This window comes from Montipora capricornis, chromosome 6 (assembly GCF_036669925.1).
Source record: "Montipora capricornis isolate CH-2021 chromosome 6, ASM3666992v2, whole genome shotgun sequence".
Lineage (NCBI taxonomy): Eukaryota > Metazoa > Cnidaria > Anthozoa > Scleractinia > Acroporidae > Montipora > Montipora capricornis.
In genome coordinates, this window is record NC_090888.1 from 45,682,858 (window position 1) to 45,705,515 (window position 22,658).

Sequence of the window (22,658 nt, forward strand, 5' to 3'; positions counted from 1 at the left end):
CATTGTAAAACGCAAACATGCATGCGTTATTGAGCGCTTTGGGTAGCACATCCCACCTGCGTCACCGTGCCAAGCTCAACAGAATCCTCAATGGCACCTATCAACTTGCAAGCTCTGGTTCAGGCGAAAGATTTATCCTTGATGAAGGGAAGTTCCCTTCATCAAGTATAAATCTTTCGCCTTTAAATAAAGATTTTCGTGGAGGAGAACAACTGAATGAGTCTGTAGACTAATTTTTCGTGGCCATGCCTTGTGACGGGGTTCGTAAAACGCCTTGGCCAGATCTCTCGTCTTAAGAGGCCCTGGATCTTTTGGCGAGTACAGGAACCTTGCCATTTTTGATCAACAAAATGCGCAAATCACGGGCTTTTGATACTTCATCGCATTCTCTGAAATTTAAGTTTAAAAAAGGATGGAGAAAGCTACAGAAAAGAACATTCGCCGACAATGCACGTGCCTCGATGCAAACTGAAAGAATTACCCACCGACCGGCTGAAATGGTTAGACGAGCATCGGACTACTGTGCGACAGATCGCGGGATCAAAACCTCTGGCCGGACCATCCAGGGTCTTAATTAAAATAACTGTGGATCAAGAAAGTGCTGCCTTTGTTTTGATATCTGCAAATGTAAGGTAAGAAAGATCCTCGCACTTGTATGGAAAACAGAAGTAATTAACTCTATACGACACTTTTGGTGTGCATAAGAGATGATTCCTTAGATCGTACATATATTTGCGAGGATCACTTCTCCCTTTCATCTGTAACCGGCACTTCAAATATATGCATTTATCAAGGATGTGCAAAAATCACGGGCTTTTGATACCTCATTGATTTCTGATACTGATGATATTTTATTATTGCTGCTGTTTTGTAATCTGGCATTATACGCGCGCCTTACTTAAAACAGCTGATTTGTAATTGAAAAAGAGGATGGAGCATTGATCTCGTTCTAGGACTTTTGCCGATGTCCTGTTATAAATGAGTCTCGTAGTACAGTGCACAAGCCGTTCAAGGCACTGAAATATGCTTGAATTGTTTAACAAGAACCCCACAATATAAGTCCATAGGTCACTAAGGGTAGTAGGACATGCGCCGTACGGTTCTTATAGCCAAAAATTGGTTATTTGATCCTTACAGCGCTTGCTCACTCCTCTTGCTAACATGAATGCACCAATTAGAGACGCTTTTGATTGTTCTTCACGAAAACCAATGAGAACACACCTGGTTCCCCAGTGCTCTTCTCTCCCTTAGTCAAGAGAAGAGCTCTGGGGTCGAGATTGTGTGAGGACATTGCATTGCGCCATCCCTGCACCCCTATAACTCTACACCAAAGAGATCTCGCTGATTTCTGTCTACGGTCTAGAGAGCCGATGTGTAGATTTTGAAAATAACAAATTAACGCTTTTTAAATGTCTAAATGGAATCCAGCTAGATTCTAGATTCCTTTCAATTTGTCAACCAAAAGGTCAGGGCTGGCGGTGTACACCTTTCAATGTGATCTTAATTTTAGCTTGCGCGGTGACCTGGCTCTCGCATTTACTGGATGAAATTTGTTGGAATTAAAAAAGTGCTGAGCTAAGAAGTTAGACCTACTCAAGAGATCAAGTTTTCTTCCGAGGAGCGTCCTTCAAAATCCTTATTCAAGGTCTCCTACACCGCTACATAGAGTTTTTACAAATTCCTTTCCTTCTAAGAACTTGAGAAACCAGTAACGTTCTGTTTTTACGTTTATTTTTCAAAGTCATATGAAAGTTGCTCTAAACGACTATTGTTAGGCGTCAGAATATGCAAAATTGTCACCCACTCAGACGTAAACTAATCGATAAGTCAACGACCAATATCGATCTTTTCAAGATATGCCAATTTGTCACTCACTCAGTTGAATTCAAATCGATATGGCAACGATCAATATCGATTTTCCGAAGTTTCACTTTCCGAAGTAATAGATTAATTAAGCATCGCGTTTACGTGAAACGGCATACGTGAAACGGCAAACGCGAAACGGTGGGCTGCTGGTGGTCATAAAAGCATGAAAATTACGTCATTCTAACTCGTCTCTCTCTTTTGAAAAGTTACTTGGTACCTCCTACTAACACGCAAGAAATGAGCTCATATCAAACGAGTTTCTTCCATTTTTTGGCAAAACGCAAATTTTAGTTCGACGTTTGCCGTAAACATGATGCTTAATTTCTCTAATGCCGCAATGCAGTACGTTGAAATATTCTTCGACTTTTCTTCGTTCCGACGGGATTGGTACTCGTTGCAGTCAGCATGTGTTACCGACCAGTGCTCAGTGGAAGAGCAAAGGTGTCACTGTGCTCTGAGACGTCTGCTATGTGTGTTAAAAATGATCTGAACGCGAAGAGACATTTGCTCCTCGATCCGCCAACTTCACAGGTCCACTCGTATTAGCAAAGAAGCACGCCGTGAGATTGCCGTGGACATTGACAACTGTGTTCACCTAAAGCAAACTACTGATCTTTTAGTTTGTTATTATTATTTGATCATTCTATTTGTTATATTCAGTACTATAACGTATACTTGTAACACATTTAAAAGCTAAAGTTGCATAAAAGTAGTAAAAGACGGGGATTTTGAACCTCTCGATAGCTGTGTTTACAAAGTTGAGAAATATCCATATGTTTTCGGTATCACCTTGTTGTAGTTAAACAGTGAAGCATTCCTTTACGATAAGAATTAAATACGAACTCTTTCCTAGCTATCCTTTGGTACTTCTTAGGCTTTTAACAACCTCGTAAAAGGTTTAAAGGAGCCGAAAACACCGGTTGGCGATTATTTTCACCTGGTTCTTTTGCATCCATAAAATGTAACTAAATACAGCATGTTTCATGATCCGTTCCCGATTTCGTGAAAGGTTGAAAAGTTTTGGAAATACAATTCTTCTTTTTACTGATCGCAAACAGAGGCATTCGTAGTTGTTTACATAGTTGAGGACCCTTTAGATATTTGAAAATGACCTGGTGTAACCTGCCAATGATAACGCATTCTTTTTAGATAAAAATCAAACACGAATTTAGTCATTACTTCCTAACAAGATCAGAAAGCAACTGATCCCAACATAACTAATAAGTAATATATCCACGACATGGGCGTAGCCAGGATTTTTCAAAGGGAGGGTCACACTGTGTCAAACAGAGGGTACTCGCGTTTTCGCAACCCGAATATTGTAGGGTGTTGGAGTAAAAACGGCTTACAAAGGGGGGGTCACGGGCACCCCAGGATCCCCCCTAGCTATGCCCTTGATCCACGACTTCTTCACAGATCTCCTTTGATTCTCTGTCCCATAAGGAAGCTGTTTAACAGCTAACAGTTAAATTTTCTCTGTGACAATAAATGAACGGTTACAGTAAATATTTTAAACCTTGATACTGCGCACCTAATCGTTAAAAATCCTACGGCTTTGGTACTGCACACCTACTTTGAGCTACGTTTACCGGTACATATCAAAGATCCATTCTAACCGATGCCCTTAATGTTCTCCCAGATCTCGGCACTGTTGTTCACTAAGCCTCAGAATATAGCCAATTCATCTTTACTTAGGAAGAATTCATCATTCGAATCATCTCAAGACTCACAATCTTTGCCACCACTGTCCGTCTCATACTCTTTTTCCTGTTCCCATTCGGTAGGCCAGTGGCGGATCCAGGGGAGAGGCCCAGCCGGAGCCCCCCACCCTTATTTTTGGACCAAAGTCACCAAAACTGTGAAAGGGCAAAAACAAAATGTTTGAGAGCGGGCCTCCACCTTACCTCCAGGTCGCCACTGTAGGTGTCGTAGGCAGAGTAGTTGGAGTAACAAATTAAATTAAATGTACAGTCACAGATATCAGAGTTCTCACAACTTTCAGTATCTGAAGTTGATGAGGTTTGTGCGCCAGCCCTTTCCGTCTGATACAGACAATATGCAGGGGTTCTTGCATATAAACACTAGGGGGCAGAGCGCCGGCTTTGTCATAGTTGTTTCACTCCGAACAGTTCGCTGGCGAACTGATCGGAATGGTTCCACTCATTCTCGCATAAGCGCTTGCTTGTCTTTCGCCATTTCAACTGAAGGTAGGGGTGTCATGAGTGCAACATCGCCAAAACGCATCTTACACTCTAGTGCAGGATAATATGATGACGGATGAGTGTAACACTTAGCAGACCATTTAGTGGCTCTTTGACGATAGTCCCGAAGTCGACTGCATACCGCGAGAGACTAAATGTCGCACTCTGGACGTGGGAAACGGCATGTAAGTCGTACCAGGAGCCCATTTGGACCGTGCAGAAAACGAACGAGAAACTCTGCTGGTGTGATCCCTCATACAGCGTTTAAAACTAGCATGCAAGTTTTCTACCATGGCAGATAGCAATGTCGAGTGGTCGAGATCGGACAGGTGGTATGCAGGGTAATTCATTATTGTCTCTTCCAGTGCATGCATTCATGCCTTCGTGAAACATGTCAAGGGACCCTTGCGTTAAACTTGAAATTGTTCCTTCGGGGCCATTTGTGGATTTATCTTCAATACCAAATGTGGCTTTTACACTCTCCACTGTGCTCTGTATAGAACTGTCAACTCTACTAACGCTGAACCTCGCTGCGGAGATAGTAATGCTGTCAGGGGCAGGATGCTTCGAATGAATACCAAATAGGTCGTACCAGGAGCCCATCTGGAGCGTGCAACTTCCATACGGCGTCTGTGAAACGGCGTTTTCACAAGTAGGTCTATTTTTAGACTAATGAATGAAGGGGTAGTTTCTAAAGAAACTGTGGTGCTGCGTCGGTGGGGAAGTAGTATACAAAAATTTGGTTTTATCAACGGAGTTGATAATGTAAATTGGCCACCGTACAGAGATTCTAAAAGCTGACGTTTCGAGCGTTAGCCCTTCGTCAGAGCGAATCGAGGGATTATGGGTTACGTGTAGTTTTTATAGTAGAGTAGGAGCTACGCTATTGGTGGTAACATGGCAACGTGAAAAATAGGAATATATTAGTTAAATGAAAAGCGTTCGTTAATACCGTGAGGATTAAGGGTGCCGATTTGAAAGATGAATTTTTGTTCCAGATTCTTGCGGCTTTCCGTCGTACCTAGATGTAGGGAAAGGCCGCAGATAGCCATGTGTTTTTTGGAGTGGTTAGGCAGATTAAAATGGCGAGCGACTGGCTTGGATACATCCTTGTCATTCTTCTCAACATCGCGAAGGTGTTCGCGGAATCGGTCACCTAGTCGTCTACCTGTCTCACCAATGTATAATTTATTGCATAACGTGCAGGTTATGCAATAAATGACATTTGCGGAGGTACATGTGAAACGATCGGTGATCTTAACAGATCGCTTAGGTCCCGATATCTTGCTAGTGTTAACAATGAAAAGACAAGTTTTGCATCGTGAGCGCGCGCATTTGAAAGTGCCGGATTGCTCGTTAGTTTTGAGCGCGCTTCTAACTAAAAAGTTGCCTACGTTTTTGTCGCGTTTGAATGAAATAAGTGGAGGTTGCGAAAAGATTCTACCAGTCTCGGGATCATTTTGGAGTAATTTAAAATTACTAAGAATGATGCTTTTGACTGCGTGATTATGAGGATGGAAAGTGAGGGTGAATGGAATTCTGTCATTCTTATCTTTTTGTGACGTTTGTAGTGATGACTGTCGATCAAATTGTTGGGCGCGATGATGGCCCGCTTTGACCACAGAGACAGGATAGCCACGTTTTTCGAAGAACTGGCACATCTCTTCTGATTTGCTGGAAAAATCGGAGTCATCACTACATAGACGTCGAAGTCTAAGAAATTGAGAATAAGGGATGGAGTTCTTGACATGTGATGGATGTGACGATGAATACAACAAATAACTGTGTGAATCAGTAGGTTTGTAGTGCACACTAGTACATAGCACGTTGCCTCTAATAGAAACGTTGATATCTAGAAAAGCCAATGAAGTTTCCGAAATTTCCCAGGTATATTTAAGAGCCGGATGAAAAGAGTTGACGGAGGTTATAAATTGATCGAGTTCTTCTCTGCTGGATGAAATAGCGCCGATGCAGTCGTCGATGTAACGGCCGTAGAGTTCAGGTTTGGGGCCGTTGTACTGACTAAAAAATTGGTGTTCAACATATCCTACAAAAAGATTGGCATAGCTAGGTCCCATTCTTGTGCCCATCGCTACACCATTAATTTGTTTGTAATATTTGCCGGCGAATGAAAAACAATTAAGCGTTAAGATTTCAATTAAGCGTTAAGATTTCAATTTCTCCGGCCAAGACAAACTTATTTTCACCATGGACATTACATCTCTATACACAGTCATTCCTAATAGCGAAGGTCTTCAAGCACTTAAACACTTTTTCGATCAACGCACTGTCAAAGAACCTAGCTCGGAAACGCTCCTCCGCCTTGCCGAACTAGTTTTAACGCTTAATTGTTTTTCATTCGCCGGCAAATATTACAAACAAATTAATGGTGTAGCGATGGGCACAAGAATGGGACCTAGCTATGCCAATCTTTTTGTAGGATATGTTGAACACCAATTTTTTAGTCAGTACAACGGCCCCAAACCTGAACTCTACGGCCGTTACATCGACGACTGCATCGGCGCTATTTCATCCAGCAGAGAAGAACTCGATCAATTTATAACCTCCGTCAACTCTTTTCATCCGGCTCTTAAATATACCTGGGAAATTTCGGAAACTTCATTGGCTTTTCTAGATATCAACGTTTCTATTAGAGGCAACGTGCTATGTACTAGTGTGCACTACAAACCTACTGATTCACACAGTTATTTGTTGTATTCATCGTCACATCCATCACATGTCAAGAACTCCATCCCTTATTCTCAATTTCTTAGACTTCGACGTCTATGTAGTGATGACTCCGATTTTTCCAGCAAATCAGAAGAGATGTGCCAGTTCTTCGAAAAACGTGGCTATCCTGTCTCTGTGGTCAAAGCGGGCCATCATCGCGCCCAACAATTTGATCGACAGTCATCACTACAAACGTCACAAAAAGATAAGAATGACAGAATTCCATTCACCCTCACTTTCCATCCTCATAATCACGCAGTCAAAAGCATCATTCTTAGTAATTTTAAATTACTCCAAAATGATCCCGAGACTGGTAGAATCTTTTCGCAACCTCCACTTATTTCATTCAAACGCGACAAAAACGTAGGCAACTTTTTAGTTAGAAGCGCGCTCAAAACTAACGAGCAATCCGGCACTTTCAAATGCGCGCGCTCACGATGCAAAACTTGTCTTTTCATTGTTAACACTAGCAAGATATCGGGACCTAAGCGATCTGTTAAGATCACCGATCGTTTCACATGTACCTCCGCAAATGTCATTTATTGCATAACCTGCACGTTATGCAATAAATTATACATTGGTGAGACAGGTAGACGACTAGGTGACCGATTCCGCGAACACCTTCGCGATGTTGAGAAGAATGACAAGGATGCATCCAAGCCAGTCGCTCGCCATTTTAATCTGCCTAACCACTCCAAAAAACACATGGCTATCTGCGGCCTTTCCCTACATCTAGGTACGACGGAAAGCCGCAAGAATCTGGAACAAAAATTCATCTTTCAAATCGGCACCCTTAATCCTCACGGTATTAACGAACGCTTTTCATTTAACTAATATATTCCTATTTTTCACGTTGCCATGTTACCACCAATAGCGTAGCTCCTACTCTACTATAAAAACTACACGTAACCCATAATCCCTCGATTCGCTCTGACGAAGGGCTAACGCTCGAAACGTCAGCTTTTAGAATCTCTGTACGGTGGCCAATTTACATTTTCTATTTTTAGACTAGCCCGTCCCGCGAATTAGGTCAAAATACAAAGGCAGTACCGGTTCGGTGACCCTATGACGTCAGCTTAATTTCTTGTAATTGGTCATCGGGCTCCTGTGGGAGTCTCATTCGCGGGAAATTCAATCTAAAAATAAATGCATGGGTTATTGAGTTGACGTATTTACACGTAATTGTCAAATGTGAAAGTTTGTTGGGTGGCCATAGTAAGGCACGTTGCACTGTAACATTTATTATTAGAAAATTCCTGCTTTTAACCCTTACTCTAGACCCCATCTAAACCCCCAAAGACGACAGAAGACTCCAGCGAGACAAGGGGGTTTTTATGGAGATGTGGAAAAAAGACTAATGATAGTGAAATGCTAGATTAAAATCAATAAAATAACGTTTTTTTTCTTGTAACGTTTGTTGTTGTAATAGAGGAGACACAGGAGCGGTCAACGCGTTGAGCCCGTGGTCATTGGTTACTGTGGTTTTTCTTACAATTTTCGGACGTGGCCTGGGCTCAACTTCCATCTGTTCAAGGATTAACGTACTAACTTTTGAGTTGAAAGGGTGAGTATTCGATTGTTCCTAATTAATCTCAATTTATTTAGAAATCTTCTGGGGTAGTTAATGTCGGAAACCACATCAGCTTTATCAGTTCTCCTTTGGTAGGTTCCACTGTATGTGAAATAATTTCTGCAGAAAACCAGCGAGAAACTCTGCTGGTGTGATATCCCTCATACAGTGTTTAAAAATTGGTGCCATGAACTCCAGTATCATCCTAGACTGGTTGTATCATTTTTGAGGTCCAAGCAACTAGGCTAGTGTATCATTTCGTCGGTACTGTAACAGGGAATAAATTTTTAAGTTTTGATGTGATGTATATTTTTACGTAAAGATGTAACAATTTACAGCCATACCTCTGTTTCGTTTGAGAGGGTTTGTAATGAGTGCCTGTGACAGTAGCACGGGCCTCCCCCAATGCATACTGAGTGTAATTCCTGGACTTTAGTGATGTGAGGATTGAGTTTATAAGTTTTCTTTCGAAGTTAAAACGGTACCTCTATTTATTTAGTAAAGATACATGGCTGAGAAAAAAGGTACTGGGGTAATTATGAACAACTGGTTTCTTAATAATTTGAATTTTTTGTGTTTACAAGAGCTACAGTAATTGTAATGTTGGGCTACTCTTGTGACTGTTGTCCACTTTCTCCTGGATAGCAGAAAACAGAATATTCTGCACTTTGATTTATTAATTTTAGATAACCTTGTTGGATTACATAAGGAATAGACAAAATATATACTCCTGATAGAACCACAATCGGAATTAGCTTTTAGAATTTATTTTAAAGACCACGCCTGCTGCTAATGCTGTTTAGAGGCAACTTTCAGTCTCAGACCTTCATGTTAATATTTACGCAATGCTCTGCCAAGCACAAAAATTTGGTTAGTGGTCATTTTATACAAGGTCATTAACCCTTTGACATCCAAACCGGCCTAAACCTGCCAAACTTAGTATTTTACTCTGTCTAACACCAGACAATTTTACTCGTCAATGGGGAACCCCTGGGAGTCAATGGGTTAATTAATGCCTACATGTATGTCTGACACTTTGTTTCATTCATGTTACGTTATAAAGTGATTTAGTCAAGATTTATGCAATAATTATTGTATTAAACCCTATTTCACAGTTTGACACAAATCACATACAACATAACTACCATTGTGAACAGGGAAAAGAAATAGAATGGGAAACACAGGATTAGGAAAACACAAGGATGTTCACAGTTCAGATTCAACTCTAGAATTTGAAACTGGAAAGAAAATGTTCCCAAGTGAGCATGAGGCCAAGATAATTTTATCAGGTGAGTAAAATTTCTGCGTGGCTACATAATGATGTGGAAAATAACTGGCATTTGAGGGAAAAAGCTCTCGAATGGTGTTACCTGTAAGCTAAAAAGATGGGCTGAGTTTACCCCTAAAATGCGCCAGATACAACCATTTGAAGTCACATTTTCAAAACATTTTAGGAGAGTATGCCCCGGACCCCCTTACCGGGCAAGGGTCAGATGCCTACTACTTAAGCCATCTTGCCAACTACTCAAAACCATTTTGACTGTGCTGGACTCCCATTATTCATGTACTTTCACAGCAAAGACTGTCAGTGTTTCCACAGTTACCTGAATACAACTGTTACAAAAAAACAACTACTGAAAAATTTATTATCCAACTGTATTTAGTTATGGTATAAGAAAACACACAAAATGAGTACAAATATTCCACGATGTTGTACATACTGTTAGTATTGTTGTACACTTGGTTATTGTACAGTAGAAAACTGGTTTGACTAGTTTAGGTCCTGACGTTTGCCCCCGTGCTTGCATGTCACGCAAAAACTGTCACATGTTCTTGGTGGTCTTGCTGCAAATTAGTGCAAAAATGATGGATAATAAATACAGTAGCTTTAATTAGATGTTTTGGTGTGTACTATCGCTGAGTATTTCTACTCTTTGTTTGTACAATGTATTTGGGCGAGATTGTCAAAATGCAGCACAACTCATAAAATACTCAGCGATACTACTCATCAAAACATCTAATAAAATACAGTATTGTATGTACACGTACTCCCACCAACAGTTGTTTTCATCACGTGCTTCTCCTGATTTCATGGTGATACATGTACTTGTAACGAAATGAAAGTGGTGTATAATAAAAAAAAGACTATGATTATAATAAATATTATTAAAAACTATTGGCTCATGTAATGCTAGAGTTGAAATGATTGGCTTAGCCATGCGTTACATGTATAATACCATACTCTACAAAATATTCCTTTGTAGCAAGAGAACCAGACTTTGAGAGTCAAAGTGATTATGAATTTGAAGATGACCTTATGGAACCTGAACCACCACAAAAAAGAACTGTACCAACAGTATTCATGTGGGAAAATGGTGGCAGAGAGGTTTTACTCTCTGGGAGTTTTAACGACTGGAAAACAAGGATCCCGATGAGTCAAAGGTTTGTACATGTATATTTAAAATTTCTGGTCATGGTTGTCAAGTTGTTATTTATTCATCACTATCACTGACAGCATAAATTGTCTAATCACAACCAAAATATTATCCGTATTATTAAATTGCACCATCCTGTACTGCAAAGAACTGCTGGAAGTAGAGTGTGTTACGTGTCTACAGTCAATTTTTTTTAGCAGATCATCAGCTGATGATTTAATACAATGTCGTGTACTCTTGGGAACAATTTGGGTGTTGTACTCAAGTGCACTTTTAGGCTAAAAGCATCACCATGAACCTTGGGCAGAAAGGTCAAAGGTGGTGATCATGGATCGAACTCACATGTTTTGAGGCAGCAGTCCAGTTATTGTAGGTGCAAGTGGCCTGATTTGCTAACTACATTTGAAGTGTGTGTATATCTGCAAAACGTCTTTTGGGTCAAGACAAGAAATACATTGCACACAGCTGACAGAATGCAAAGGGCTTGCTATTTTAACATCTTTATGTCTTGCCGTCAAAATTGAATTTCAAAAATTAGTATTCAAGTACTCTCTCTGTCAGTGAATAAAAAAGCCAATTTGAAAATTTAATGGTATTGGTGTTGTGTTCAAGCACCCTGATTTGATGCTCCAGAATGCATTTCCTGCATTCTAAGAGACCCAAATTTCAAAATTTTCGCGGGGTAGGATGCCCCCCGGACACCCCTACAAGCTCATGCTTTTGACCCTTGGAAAGCATGCCTTTGGTGTGTGTTGTCCATTCTTTGCCTACTCCTCAAGTTTTGCCGCCTACTAAAATTCTTATTGAAAACCGGCTGTGCTGTGGTATGCTTCAGGAACATACAGTGTACAGTACATTAAACAAGGCATATAACAGTTGTAGCTACCAGAGGTGCAATGTGTATGTTCTCTCTACCCTTTGACTGCTGGGAAGGGTGCCCAGCAGGGGCAGTTTCTGTCTTTTCCTCTTTGTTGTTTCTTTATTACAATAAATTGCTTTGTACATTATGACAATGATTAGTGCATTCTGTTATGATAATCAGTAACAAGTAGATATCATGATTATTCCAGTCAGGGAGAGTTTTCAGCCATAATTGAGCTACCTGAGGGAGAACACGAATACAAATTCTGTGTTGACGGGCGATGGATTCATGACCCAAATGCTGTAAGTAAAATTTGTGTTACATGTTCATTTTAGCTTACATGTACTATTAAGAATGAATGGGATTTTTATTACTTAGGAAAGATTCAGCTGTTTAACTATAAATTTGCCTCAAATTGGCTTGGTCCAAATAAAACTTCCCACTAGTATCTTTATGCGTTTATTTGCATGTACTGTATGGATAGGATGGTGAGAATGATACTAGACTGATATCAGAACGTACCATACCATGATAGCTTTGAATCATTACAAAGAAATCAAGCAAGGGAAGTACATCCTATGGTTTCAGATAATAGCAACGTTTTTAAGACAAAGGAAAGTAAAAAACAACTAGTCTGAAGAATTTTTAACCAAGAAAAAATTTTAACTGCAGCATGTTGTCAGTGAGTGAAATGTTGCCTTTTTTTTAAAGCAAAGCTGCTTAATTATTAAAGAAGTTTGTTGACAATAGTTTTTCGATTTGTTTGGAGAACATCTTTTTCTGTATCTCTTGCAGCCAACCACAAATGATAATTTTGGGGGTCGCAATAATGTGATTAATGTGCAGAAGTCTGACTTTGAAGTATTTCAAGCTCTTGAATCGGATGCTAGCGCCAGTATAGGGTCTGCAGGATCAATCAGTGAGTACAGGGGTGTTACGAAAACTAAGACCCTCGAGACCTAAGACCTATGACCCCCGGGTTTCAGTTTTTGTAGTATGAAAACTAAGACCCCTTGTAAACAGTGGAGATTACGGGAAAGGAACCTGGAAGAACTTATTTGGGCGTTGGATGTTGTCTCCAGGGATGTATGGCTTTAGGAGCTGGCTTGATGTTACAGTTGAAGATGTTCATTGTTGCAGGTACAAAGCGAAATTAATAAGAAAAATTACCTGTTGAAACAAATACAATTGTTTCTTGGTGTCTTGCCTCCTTGTTTCATATCTATGTCTAAAAATTAAAATCTCAGTGAATCGACAGAGTTATTGGAGGTAATTTACAAACACCTGCCATTTTGAAAGCAGACATGGCCCTGGCAACGAGGTTTTGAGTGGCTTCTACCTTTTGTTAGAGACAGTTCTTACTGTGACTAACAAAGTGGATTTGCTAAATGAAGAAGATGAAGATCTTGAGGAGGAGATTTTTGCACAGGAACAAATTAAGTCTTCAAGAAGCTGCTTGTAAACATGTGCTCATTTGAGGGCTGTGACAGTGAGGATGAAGATGACTAAAATTTATTAAAACTTTATAGTAGATTTTATTTTAGGTTTTCTCAAACATTAAGTCGTTGAAAACAAACTGTGACTAACAGACTGTTACAGTAGAAGTGCTGCGAAGCAAAACTATGTTCTACTTTGTTGTAATTTTTGATGAGTCACATTCAGGATAAAAAAATTGTGTCGTCCGAACTGGGAACAGGGTTTACACCATTCCAAGAATGATGTTACAGTAATTCCTTTTAATGAATGAATTTCTTTCGAATGACGTGAATATTATTGGTAAACTGTAGTGTTCGGAAGATAACTGAAGAATTAAAAAAATATTCAGGCAAGTTTTTTGGAAATTAATATTAACTTTATTCATTTAATCTTTGTGAAGTGAGATATGTGAAACTGATGAAAGTATATATTTAAAGTTAATATGAAAAGTGAGTGTTTTTATCACTGCATAGAATTTCCTTTTCATGCGTCAGAATCCAGGAAAAAGCACTTCCAGGGGTCTGTTTTTCAAATTTTTTCTGAAGGAGCATCAGCCCCCAGATGCCCCCAGGGCCTCAGGCCGTGCCGGCCTTTGCTATGTGGCCGGTGGCCATGTAAAGAAATGCTACAGCTGACACCTTTCATGAAATGGCATCTAAAAACATTATACTTATTGACATCCCTGATCTCTATATACATGGTTTAATTTTAAACAGAGACAACGCCATGACACGCTTGAATGTTGTGTGACAGAAAAACAAAAACAGTGACATTCGTGGATGCTTACTTATTGGTACGGAAACTAAAGATAGGATCTTTTGAATAAGGATAAACTTAGTCTGTTAACCCTTTGGTTGTAACGGATAACACTAAAAATGTGATAAAATAATTATTTTGTCGATTTGTTATTCTGCCTTCAGTATCAAAACAAGTCCACAATGTCGACGTAAGTCACGCAACAGTGGTACTGTCTATGAGGTTGTGGGGAGTGGCAGGGGATTTTCTAGTTTATAAAATAAAACGGAACTATTTAAGTAGTAATGTTATAGTTTCTGTAAGTTATCACATGTTTTGTTTCTGTATATACTGATTTCAATGTTTCTTATAAAAATTAAGTAATAACGCGTCAAAGAACTGGAATAGTGTGATGTACCCCCACCCCCTAACAGATGATATTTCACATCCTCATTGTAATAAGTTGAGAAATAAGCTTGTGAGTGTCAGACAAATGCAGAGAAATTTACAGAAAATGACTTACATGTATCTCCTACATGTAAAACTATTCAGTCCCCTATCAGGCATCATAATAAAATTGACCATCTACGAGCATCTATTTATTGTTTGCGTGACGTATGGCTTAAAATTATGGACTTGTTTTGAAACTGGAAGATGTGTACAGACAAAAAAATGCGTGTATCACATTTTTAGAGGTTACAACCAAGACATGGACTCTTGTTATAAGCAAAGGGTTAACAGACTAAGTTTCTCGTTATCCGAAAGACACTATCTTTAGTTTCCGTGCCACTTTTTTTTCTGTCACGCAACATTCCAGTTTATCATGGTGTTGTGTCTGTTCAAACTCAACCATGTGAGGAGACAACATACAGTGCCCAAATCTCTGACTAGCGGTAAGTATTCCCATGTTTCTTTCCCATAATTTCCACTAAGTAAGACCCTTATCTTAGTTTTCTTACTACGAAGGCTAAGAACCGGCCTTTGTTTTCAAGGGTCTTAGTTTTTGTAACACCCGTGAGTACAGTGGTGTTAAAAAGAATCATTTATGGGGATGATGTTTAGTACAGTATTGCATTGCACGTTCTGTACAATTCATAAACCACTGTTACGTAAGATTTACTATTACAGTCGAACCTCTCCTTACGGACACCTCTCTATTACGGACAGTTCACTTGGTCCCGAGAAAATGCCCATACATTCTTTGTAAAAATAACCTCTATAATACGAACCCTCTATAATATGGACAACGGACACGAAATCTCAGTCCCAGAGAGAAAATTCATAAAAACTTAACCTCTTTATTACGGACACTCCAATGATGACAGTTCTTATTCAATACGATTTCCTGTTTGTCTTTACATATCATTAAGTGTAATCAATTGTTTCATTGTTCATACGATAACAGTATCATTTGTTTTCAATCAGTAAAAATTATATATCGACATGTCATTGCCATTTATCATCAAGATTTCTTATTATTTGAAGACTCTCCAGTTGCTGCTTTCCTTTTTCTCCCTCTTTCCTTCCCGTCATTGAATCAAATTTGGCTGATGAGTTATGCAAGATTATTTCAAAAGATCAGTCGTTGTACATGTATGTCAAGAAACGACTAGTGAATGCTGTTCAGAAGAACATCACAGACTTCTTAATAACAAGGAACTTTCATTAAATACTCTGACTACTGTATGTTAGTGTTTGCTACACTTGTTACTGTTCTGTTGTGTTACTGCTCGGAAACTGTATTATAGTTTGCCATATGTTTTTGGAATTGTACAGCTTGTATTGTAACGATTTGTGCTGTCCATTATGCACCTCAAAGACTTGTTTGGGCCATTTTTGATTTAAAGAACACTTAATACCATCAATGGAGCCTTTGAAGTGACGTAATATTCATGACCTCTATACAACGGACACCTCTCTAATACGGACACTTTGCTCTGTCCCTTTGGTGTCCGTATTAGAGAGGTTCGACTGTAATAAAAACCAGCTTAACAATAGATTATAACAGTCAAGTTTTCCTGGAGGGGTCTGGCAAATTTTAAAATGTAACACTTCACAAAATGTTACATTCCCCTATTGTGTCCCGAGGGTCGGGGGTGAGGGGGACATGTGTTCATTTTGATTCTTGAGCAAACACTCAAACTAAAGGGAAATTATTGCATGACATTCCTTAGCACTTTTTAAGTTTCATGTACCCTTTAATTAATAGTCTAAGAGTACAGTTAAGTGCTTTGTGGCTTTAATAGTTATTTAAAATTCTACCCCTGTTAAAGTACTAGCTGTAATACAGTGTACATGCATACTGTATGTAACACTTGCTCTCTGCAAATTGGACATGATACATTGTACATGTAACAAGGTAAGAAAAGAAATAACTGAAATATGTTTAAAGTTTATGGGGCAGGTCTCTATCAGAGTCAAGAATCAAAGGAACTATTGTTTTGAAGATTGACACATTCCCCCCTCCCCCCCCCCCCCCCCCAAACCCCCAAAGAAAGAAAACAAACAACAAAAAAACTAAACTTGCACATTAATAACTACTTACAAATGTAATAACCTTGAGTGAGGTTGTTACAGCAAAATCACAAACTGAGGCCTTCCCGTACTGACCAAGCAAAAGCAAGGTCAATACAGCTAGGCAAGGTTTGAGATTTTGCTGTAACGACCGAACGGTCAAGGTTATTAAGTTGTTTATTACATTCCATGGCTTACAGAACGGTTCTAAAGAAGAAGAAACTAATTTGCATAATCGATAATCGGCCCGTTGGCATTACGGGATCTAATGATGCCCAAGCTCTTGCCTCTTAGCCAATCACAATGCACATTATATTGGCCAGAAGCACTAGCCAATCGCATATAAAATTGTTACAATAAATTCTTATTACAGAATCAATGTCAGGATCTCCACCAGGTTCTTATCATCAGCTCATTCCCTCACACCATAATCCTGTTATTGTTCATGATGGAATGCACTCCAGTGTGCCACCAGTTCTCCCACCGCACTTACTACATGTTATACTGAATAAAGAAGTTGTGGATCATAATGACCCTTCCCTTCTGCCAGAACCTGATCATGTGTCGCTCAATCATCTTTATGCTTTGTCTATAAAAGTAAGTATTTTTTAAGTCTGCTTTGCTTTATTAATATTTAAATTTGTAATTTATAAAAGTCAGTAGTATCGTCTTGACATTCTTGGATTATACTACAAAACAGTTATTTAAAAGTAATAATAATTATTATTCTTATAATTAACACTATTTCAAAGTAATTGGTACTCTTTCAAAGTAATTGGTACTATTTTATGTTATTCATTATTAGATGTTATTGCCCATTAGAACCAATCAGAGGTGATCATTTTTGAGGGTGCCAAGTCTGGCTAACATTATCCACTTTGTGCTCTGTTATATCCAATGAGAAACCTGTTAGTGAATAACAGGATAATAAGGAATAACCAAGATAGCATTATCCAGTAATATTAGCCGCATGAACCAATAACATTTCAGAAACAAAATAACTAAAATTCTTTTCAAATCGAATGAATATAATGAAGTTTTTACGCTCAGTATTGGAGTCAATGAGCATTGAACTGCCAAGGCCTACGAGTTTTTCAAAACGAAATACATTATCATTGAATACAACCCGGTCGTTCAAACAAACAACTTGAGTTTACTCAAAGACATGGAGAATAAGATGAACTTGGTTAAACAAACATTTAAAGCCGTTGTTATTCCATAAAATAGCGATCATGTTTACCATTCACATAAACCTGATGGACAATAGCAGATGCTATCAAAACACTGAAAAGCACTGACTCGAAAGAAAAAAAGAAGCGGAAACAAAATTAGGTTCGATGTGTGAACTTTTAAAGCGCTTTCATTTTATCTCACTCTGAAGAGTCGCAATGTTTACTGTTCATTTTTGTTTTCTCTAATAAGCCATGCGTAACAGAATAATGCTGAATAACCGACATTTTGTTAGCCTCTAACCTTAGCCATCTGTATAGCGAATCAGAGAGATAAGTAAACTCACGCGAAACCTTTTAATTGACCGCAAGTCGTACCTATTAAATGGTTTTGCGCGCAAACCTTAATTATAAAAACGAAAAAGGAAAACTATAAAAAAATAACGTCTCTTATTTTATAGTTTTTAGCCTTGTATCTACGTATTTCATTTTACCTTTCTAGCGAATAACATGTAAAAGAAGAAAGAAGGAAAGAAAAGTCCAAGTTGCGCCACAAAATGGACTCTGTCTTTTCCTAATGGATTGCGTGACAAATTTTGACCCTAAAATGGGCATCGTCCAAAATCCATCGTCCGTGTTTTTAGCACATTTATCGGTAAACTGAGAATGTTTTTCTCGCCCTGAGAACAGTTTTCAGGGAGCATGAAATCACATTCAGTCTCAAGAAACAATTCTAAGTATCTACCAATGAGAACTGGTGGGTTTTCAATTAAAACAACATGTCTGGTAAGGATCTGTCGTGAATCACCGATAAACAATTACTCTTGAATGTTTGCTTGTCATCATCGATGAGCCACATGTGAATGAGTTTAGGCAATGGTCTTTGATCAATGATGCCCAAGTTAAAATTTTGCGAATCTCGACTTACTTCACAAAAACGATGTTTATGTGGCCCTTTAGCTATAAAGATTATCGGCATAAAAATATACGGGTGATAGTAAGCTCAAATTAAAACGTCTTAATTCAGTCACACACTGTTCCACACACTTGCATATTACGGGAAAGGCAACGTAAAATTCTGCTTTTCCATTCTACATTCCTGTAAAGCCAATGAAAAACGGAAACTAACCGACAGTGAGTCGATCCATTGTGCAAATTTCCATTCAGTAGGTTTCCTTGGTCCATAACTAGAAAGCGGATTATACTTTCCCTGAAATTCGCGCCAAAATTTCAACACGCTTGTTCAGCCACTGTTTCTGTACGATCTCAGCGAATAACGCCTCTGCCGCTCAGAGGATGTCTTACCTCTTTGCGACAAATTTAATTTCGGTACTAGCTTGGTGCACTTATTTTCGTCCTTTTGCCCAACTCTAAGCACCTTCCACTGATCCTGACGTCGACCCTGAGCGCGCACTAGCCCGCCAAGCCGGACAACATTCACGATTTTAACACGTATATCGTGTCATCCAATCTTGACAGGTCGTCGGCGGGCGGTTTGCGTCAAGATGCTTACAGAATTGAGAACTGTTCTCGTTTTCCACCAATGAACGTTGTTATTGCTTTTATGTTATCGTCAAACAACCCCAGGTCTCCTAGACCTTCCGCTTTTTATTTTAAGCGTATCTTTGAGATGCCTTTGGTCTTTTATTGTGTTAATCAATAATAGCTCAACTCGTAAACACTGAACGTTTCAGCACGCGGTTTTTCCGGTCAACGTATCAGCCGCATGGAAAACTTCGCACGAACCCTGGTAAACTCGTATTCTGTCTCCAGGGAACTTTGGCGTGTTGGCTGGTGAAATACAGTTAATGATCGCGACTTTTCGTTGAGGTACCGAAAATTTGACAAAATATCGCACTTTGGTCCTGTGAATCATCGCACAAGACGGCGCTCGAACTGCAGCTATTTTTCGACGAAAGTTCGCGACATCAAAAGAGAGCCATGCACGCTTTTCGGTTGCATTACTTTTGCACAACACTTCATATCATCAATGTGAAATGGTATATGAAATGAACTGCGGATATGAAATCAAGTAAAGCTATGATCTTCGCAGTTATGAACTTTCGCAATTATGAACGCAATTTTTACAATTGCGTAGAGAACCCCCGTTGAAGTCCTGAATTTTTCAGGCTTCTCTTCGCAATCGTAAAAATTGCGTTCATAACTGCGAAGATCATAGCTTTACTTGACTTCATATCATCGTCGCCGGTCAGTATAAAATTAATTGACTGTTCTCGTTTTCAGCCAATCAACATCGTTATTGCTTGTATATGCTCGTCAAACAACCCAATCAAACGAGGAGGAATTCTCCCGACAGAGCAAATAAATGTTGCTGAGATGCAACCTTCAGAAGGCCGTGATTAATGTTGGATTTTTCTGAGTAACAACGACGGGAGCTTTCGAGGTGTCGTGTTTCGTGATCATCACGAGCAAGTTCGCTGTGTTTGTTCGATTTTCTGCGCTGCATAGGTTTTTATTACTTGTACCCAGAATTGTTCTGGAGTTCAGTTCTCCGAGAACTGACAGTTGCAGGACAACGCTTAAAAAGAAACTTTGTCCGACACTTTCTTACTTTTGAAAAGGCTTTGAATTCTCGCTGGTGGCCGAGGGAGGCTCAGCATTTGAATTGCAGATAAAAGATTTCCGTGCCACAGAGCTTTATTGGGCGTCTTGTTTGTTCGAGGACTATTCGCAATTGCAGCCACTGGCGGCTCGATCCCCGAGGTGAATGCATCTTTGTTTAACCAGTGGAGTCGTCGAGCCTATCTCGGCGGTGTCAGGATTTGACTGATCCACGAAAAGCCTTTCAGTTTCAATCAATCTTTTTCACGGGATGGACACATTCCTATGAAAACTCGGCTTATGAATGGTTACTTGATCATTTATTTTAAACATCGTGGACTTCTCTTTTACCGGCCATTTTTTGAGATTTAATTATTTTATCGATCTGGATATTTGGAGCGCAAAAGGGATTGTCGAGATGTCGCGTTTCGCAATCACGAGCTTTTTTCACGGTATCCGACGTACTGACTTCACTCGATTTTCTGCGCTACAGAGCTTCATGTCTTCGTACCCAGAATTGCGGAGTTCAGCCAACTGCAGTGTTGTTTGTCCGAGAACCGTTTGCAAATTCAGCCACTGGTCGTCAGCAGTCCTTAGATAACATTTTGACAGCGGGATACAAGCGTCATAATGAACTCAAGTCTCAGAAATTAGAGATGTGGTCGTGTTTTTTGTTTCTTGTATCCCTTTTCCTTCGCATGAACCTTTACCTTGCTCGGAAAACTTCCGCGAAATTTGCGTGAAACCTCCAAGAAAGTGTTTCCCGGTCGAAGATAAAAAACTCTTATTATGGTTGTTAATGTGAGATACGTATATCTGCTTTTAAGAAAAGGAATATTTGAGTTTTCATTGCTCTCCACCTGACCTATGGTCTAATATTCAATAGAACGCTTAAAAGAAACTTTGTCCGACAATTTCGTGCCTGTGAAAGGGCTTCACCTTCACCTTCTTCACCTTTATTAAGTCGATGAGCCATGAAAATGTTAGCAAAAGAGACTGCCCTTTTTGTCCCCATGGCGGTTCCATGTGTTTGGAGATAGTTATCTCCATTGAAATGGAACGAGTTTTCGTTTAAAATCAAACCAAGCATTTGTCTTAAGAAGCGTGTTGGGATCGGTGGATTATGATTGTGGAACTTTCCGTATGCCTCGCACATACTATGTTCATTACCTCTTCATGTGGTATATTCGTATACACGCTAGACACGTTCATTCACACTAAAATTGTATGCTTGCCTGTCTTTGTTTTCTATATGAAATTTATGAAATTAGTTGTGTCCTTAATAAAGGATTGTTGTTTTTGTGCAATAGGCTGCAATAGTGTATCCACAAATGAAGATATTCTCTCGGTGGGGCCGTCACAACCGGAGATTATCGGTCTGCCAACCGCCTTAGCTTTGTGAATTTTTGTTAGTGCTCATCATCGCGAAACGCGGCATCTCGAGAGTCCATTTTGCGCTCCAAATATCCAGATCGATAAAATAATTAAAATCGATTCTTAAATCTCAAAAAATGGCCGGTAAAAGAGAAGTTAAAAGGTCCAGGATGTTTAAAATAAATGATCAAGTAACCATTCATAAGCCGAGTTTTCATAGGAATGTGTCCATCCCGTGAAAAAATTTGATTGAAACTGAAAGGCTTTTCGTGGACTAGTCAAATCCTGACACCGCCGAGATAGGCTCGACCACTCCACTGATTAAACAAAGATGCATTCATCTCGGGGATCGAGCCGCCAGTGGCTGCAATTGCGAATAGTCCTCGAACAAACAAGACGCCCAATAAAGCTCTGTGGCACGGAAATCTTTTATCTGCAATTCAAATGCTGAGCCTCCCTCGGCCACCAGCGAGAATTCAAAGCCTTTTCAAAAGTAAGAAAGTGTCGGACAAAGTTTCTTTTTAAGCGTTGTCCTGCAAGACCATAGGTCAGATAGAGAGTAATGAAAACCAAAATACTCCTTTTCTTAAAAGCACTGAGATGTACGTGTCTCACATTGACCGGAAACACTTTTTTGGAGGTGACACGCAAATTTTGTGGAAGTTTTCCCCGCAAGGTAAAGCGTCATGCAAAGGGAAAGGGATACAAGAAAGAAAACCGCGACCACATCTCTCATTTCTGAGAGTTTTTAGTTCATTATGACGCTTGTAGGGCAGCGTCGATGCCGATTAGCCACTGTGACAAAGCCGCGGGTGTTATCTACTGCTGACATTTGCCGACAGTTCTCGGAGAACTGAACTCCAGAACAATTCTGGGTACGAATAAAAAAACCTATGCAGCGCAGAAAATCGAACAAATACAGCAAACTTGCTCGTGATGATCACGAAACACGACACCTCGAAAGCTCCCGTCGTTGTTACTCAGAAAAATCCAACATTAATCACTGCCTTCTGAAGGTTGCATCTCAGCAACATTTATTTGCTCTGTCAGGAGAATTCCTCCTCGTTTGATTGGGTTGTTTGACGAGCATATACAAGCAATAACGATGTTGATTGGCTGAAAACGAGAACAGTCAATTAATTTTATACTGACCGGCGACGATGA

The 22,658-nt window shown here is 39.6% G+C and overlaps 4 protein-coding genes and 1 non-coding gene across 5 annotated transcripts in view; all 5 read left to right on the forward strand.

Annotated features, from left to right (window-relative positions):
• LOC138052247 (serine/threonine-protein kinase/endoribonuclease IRE2-like) overlaps positions 1-22,658 on the forward strand; it is a 413,063-nt gene that overhangs the window by 370,347 nt on the left and 20,058 nt on the right. The window lies entirely within an intron of this gene.
• LOC138052255 (BTB/POZ domain-containing protein 6-like) overlaps positions 1-22,658 on the forward strand; it is a 246,290-nt gene that overhangs the window by 114,662 nt on the left and 108,970 nt on the right. The gene's annotated exons all lie outside the window — the stretch shown is intronic.
• Positions 1-22,658, forward strand: part of LOC138053990 (polycystin-1-like protein 2) — a 293,920-nt gene that overhangs the window by 90,602 nt on the left and 180,660 nt on the right. The gene's annotated exons all lie outside the window — the stretch shown is intronic.
• On the forward strand, positions 145-263 carry LOC138054717 (U5 spliceosomal RNA). The gene has a single exon (XR_011133370.1). It is a non-coding gene; the product is annotated as a U5 spliceosomal RNA (small nuclear RNA).
• On the forward strand, positions 8,313-19,922 carry LOC138051057 (5'-AMP-activated protein kinase subunit beta-2-like). Its single transcript, XM_068897226.1, has 7 exons — positions 8,313-8,361; positions 9,483-9,656; positions 10,632-10,809; positions 11,873-11,966; positions 12,460-12,583; positions 16,763-16,986; positions 19,803-19,922. Exons 2-7 carry the CDS (start codon positions 9,539-9,541, stop codon positions 19,920-19,922), a joined length of 858 nt encoding a protein of 285 aa, XP_068753327.1. The 5' UTR covers positions 8,313-8,361; positions 9,483-9,538.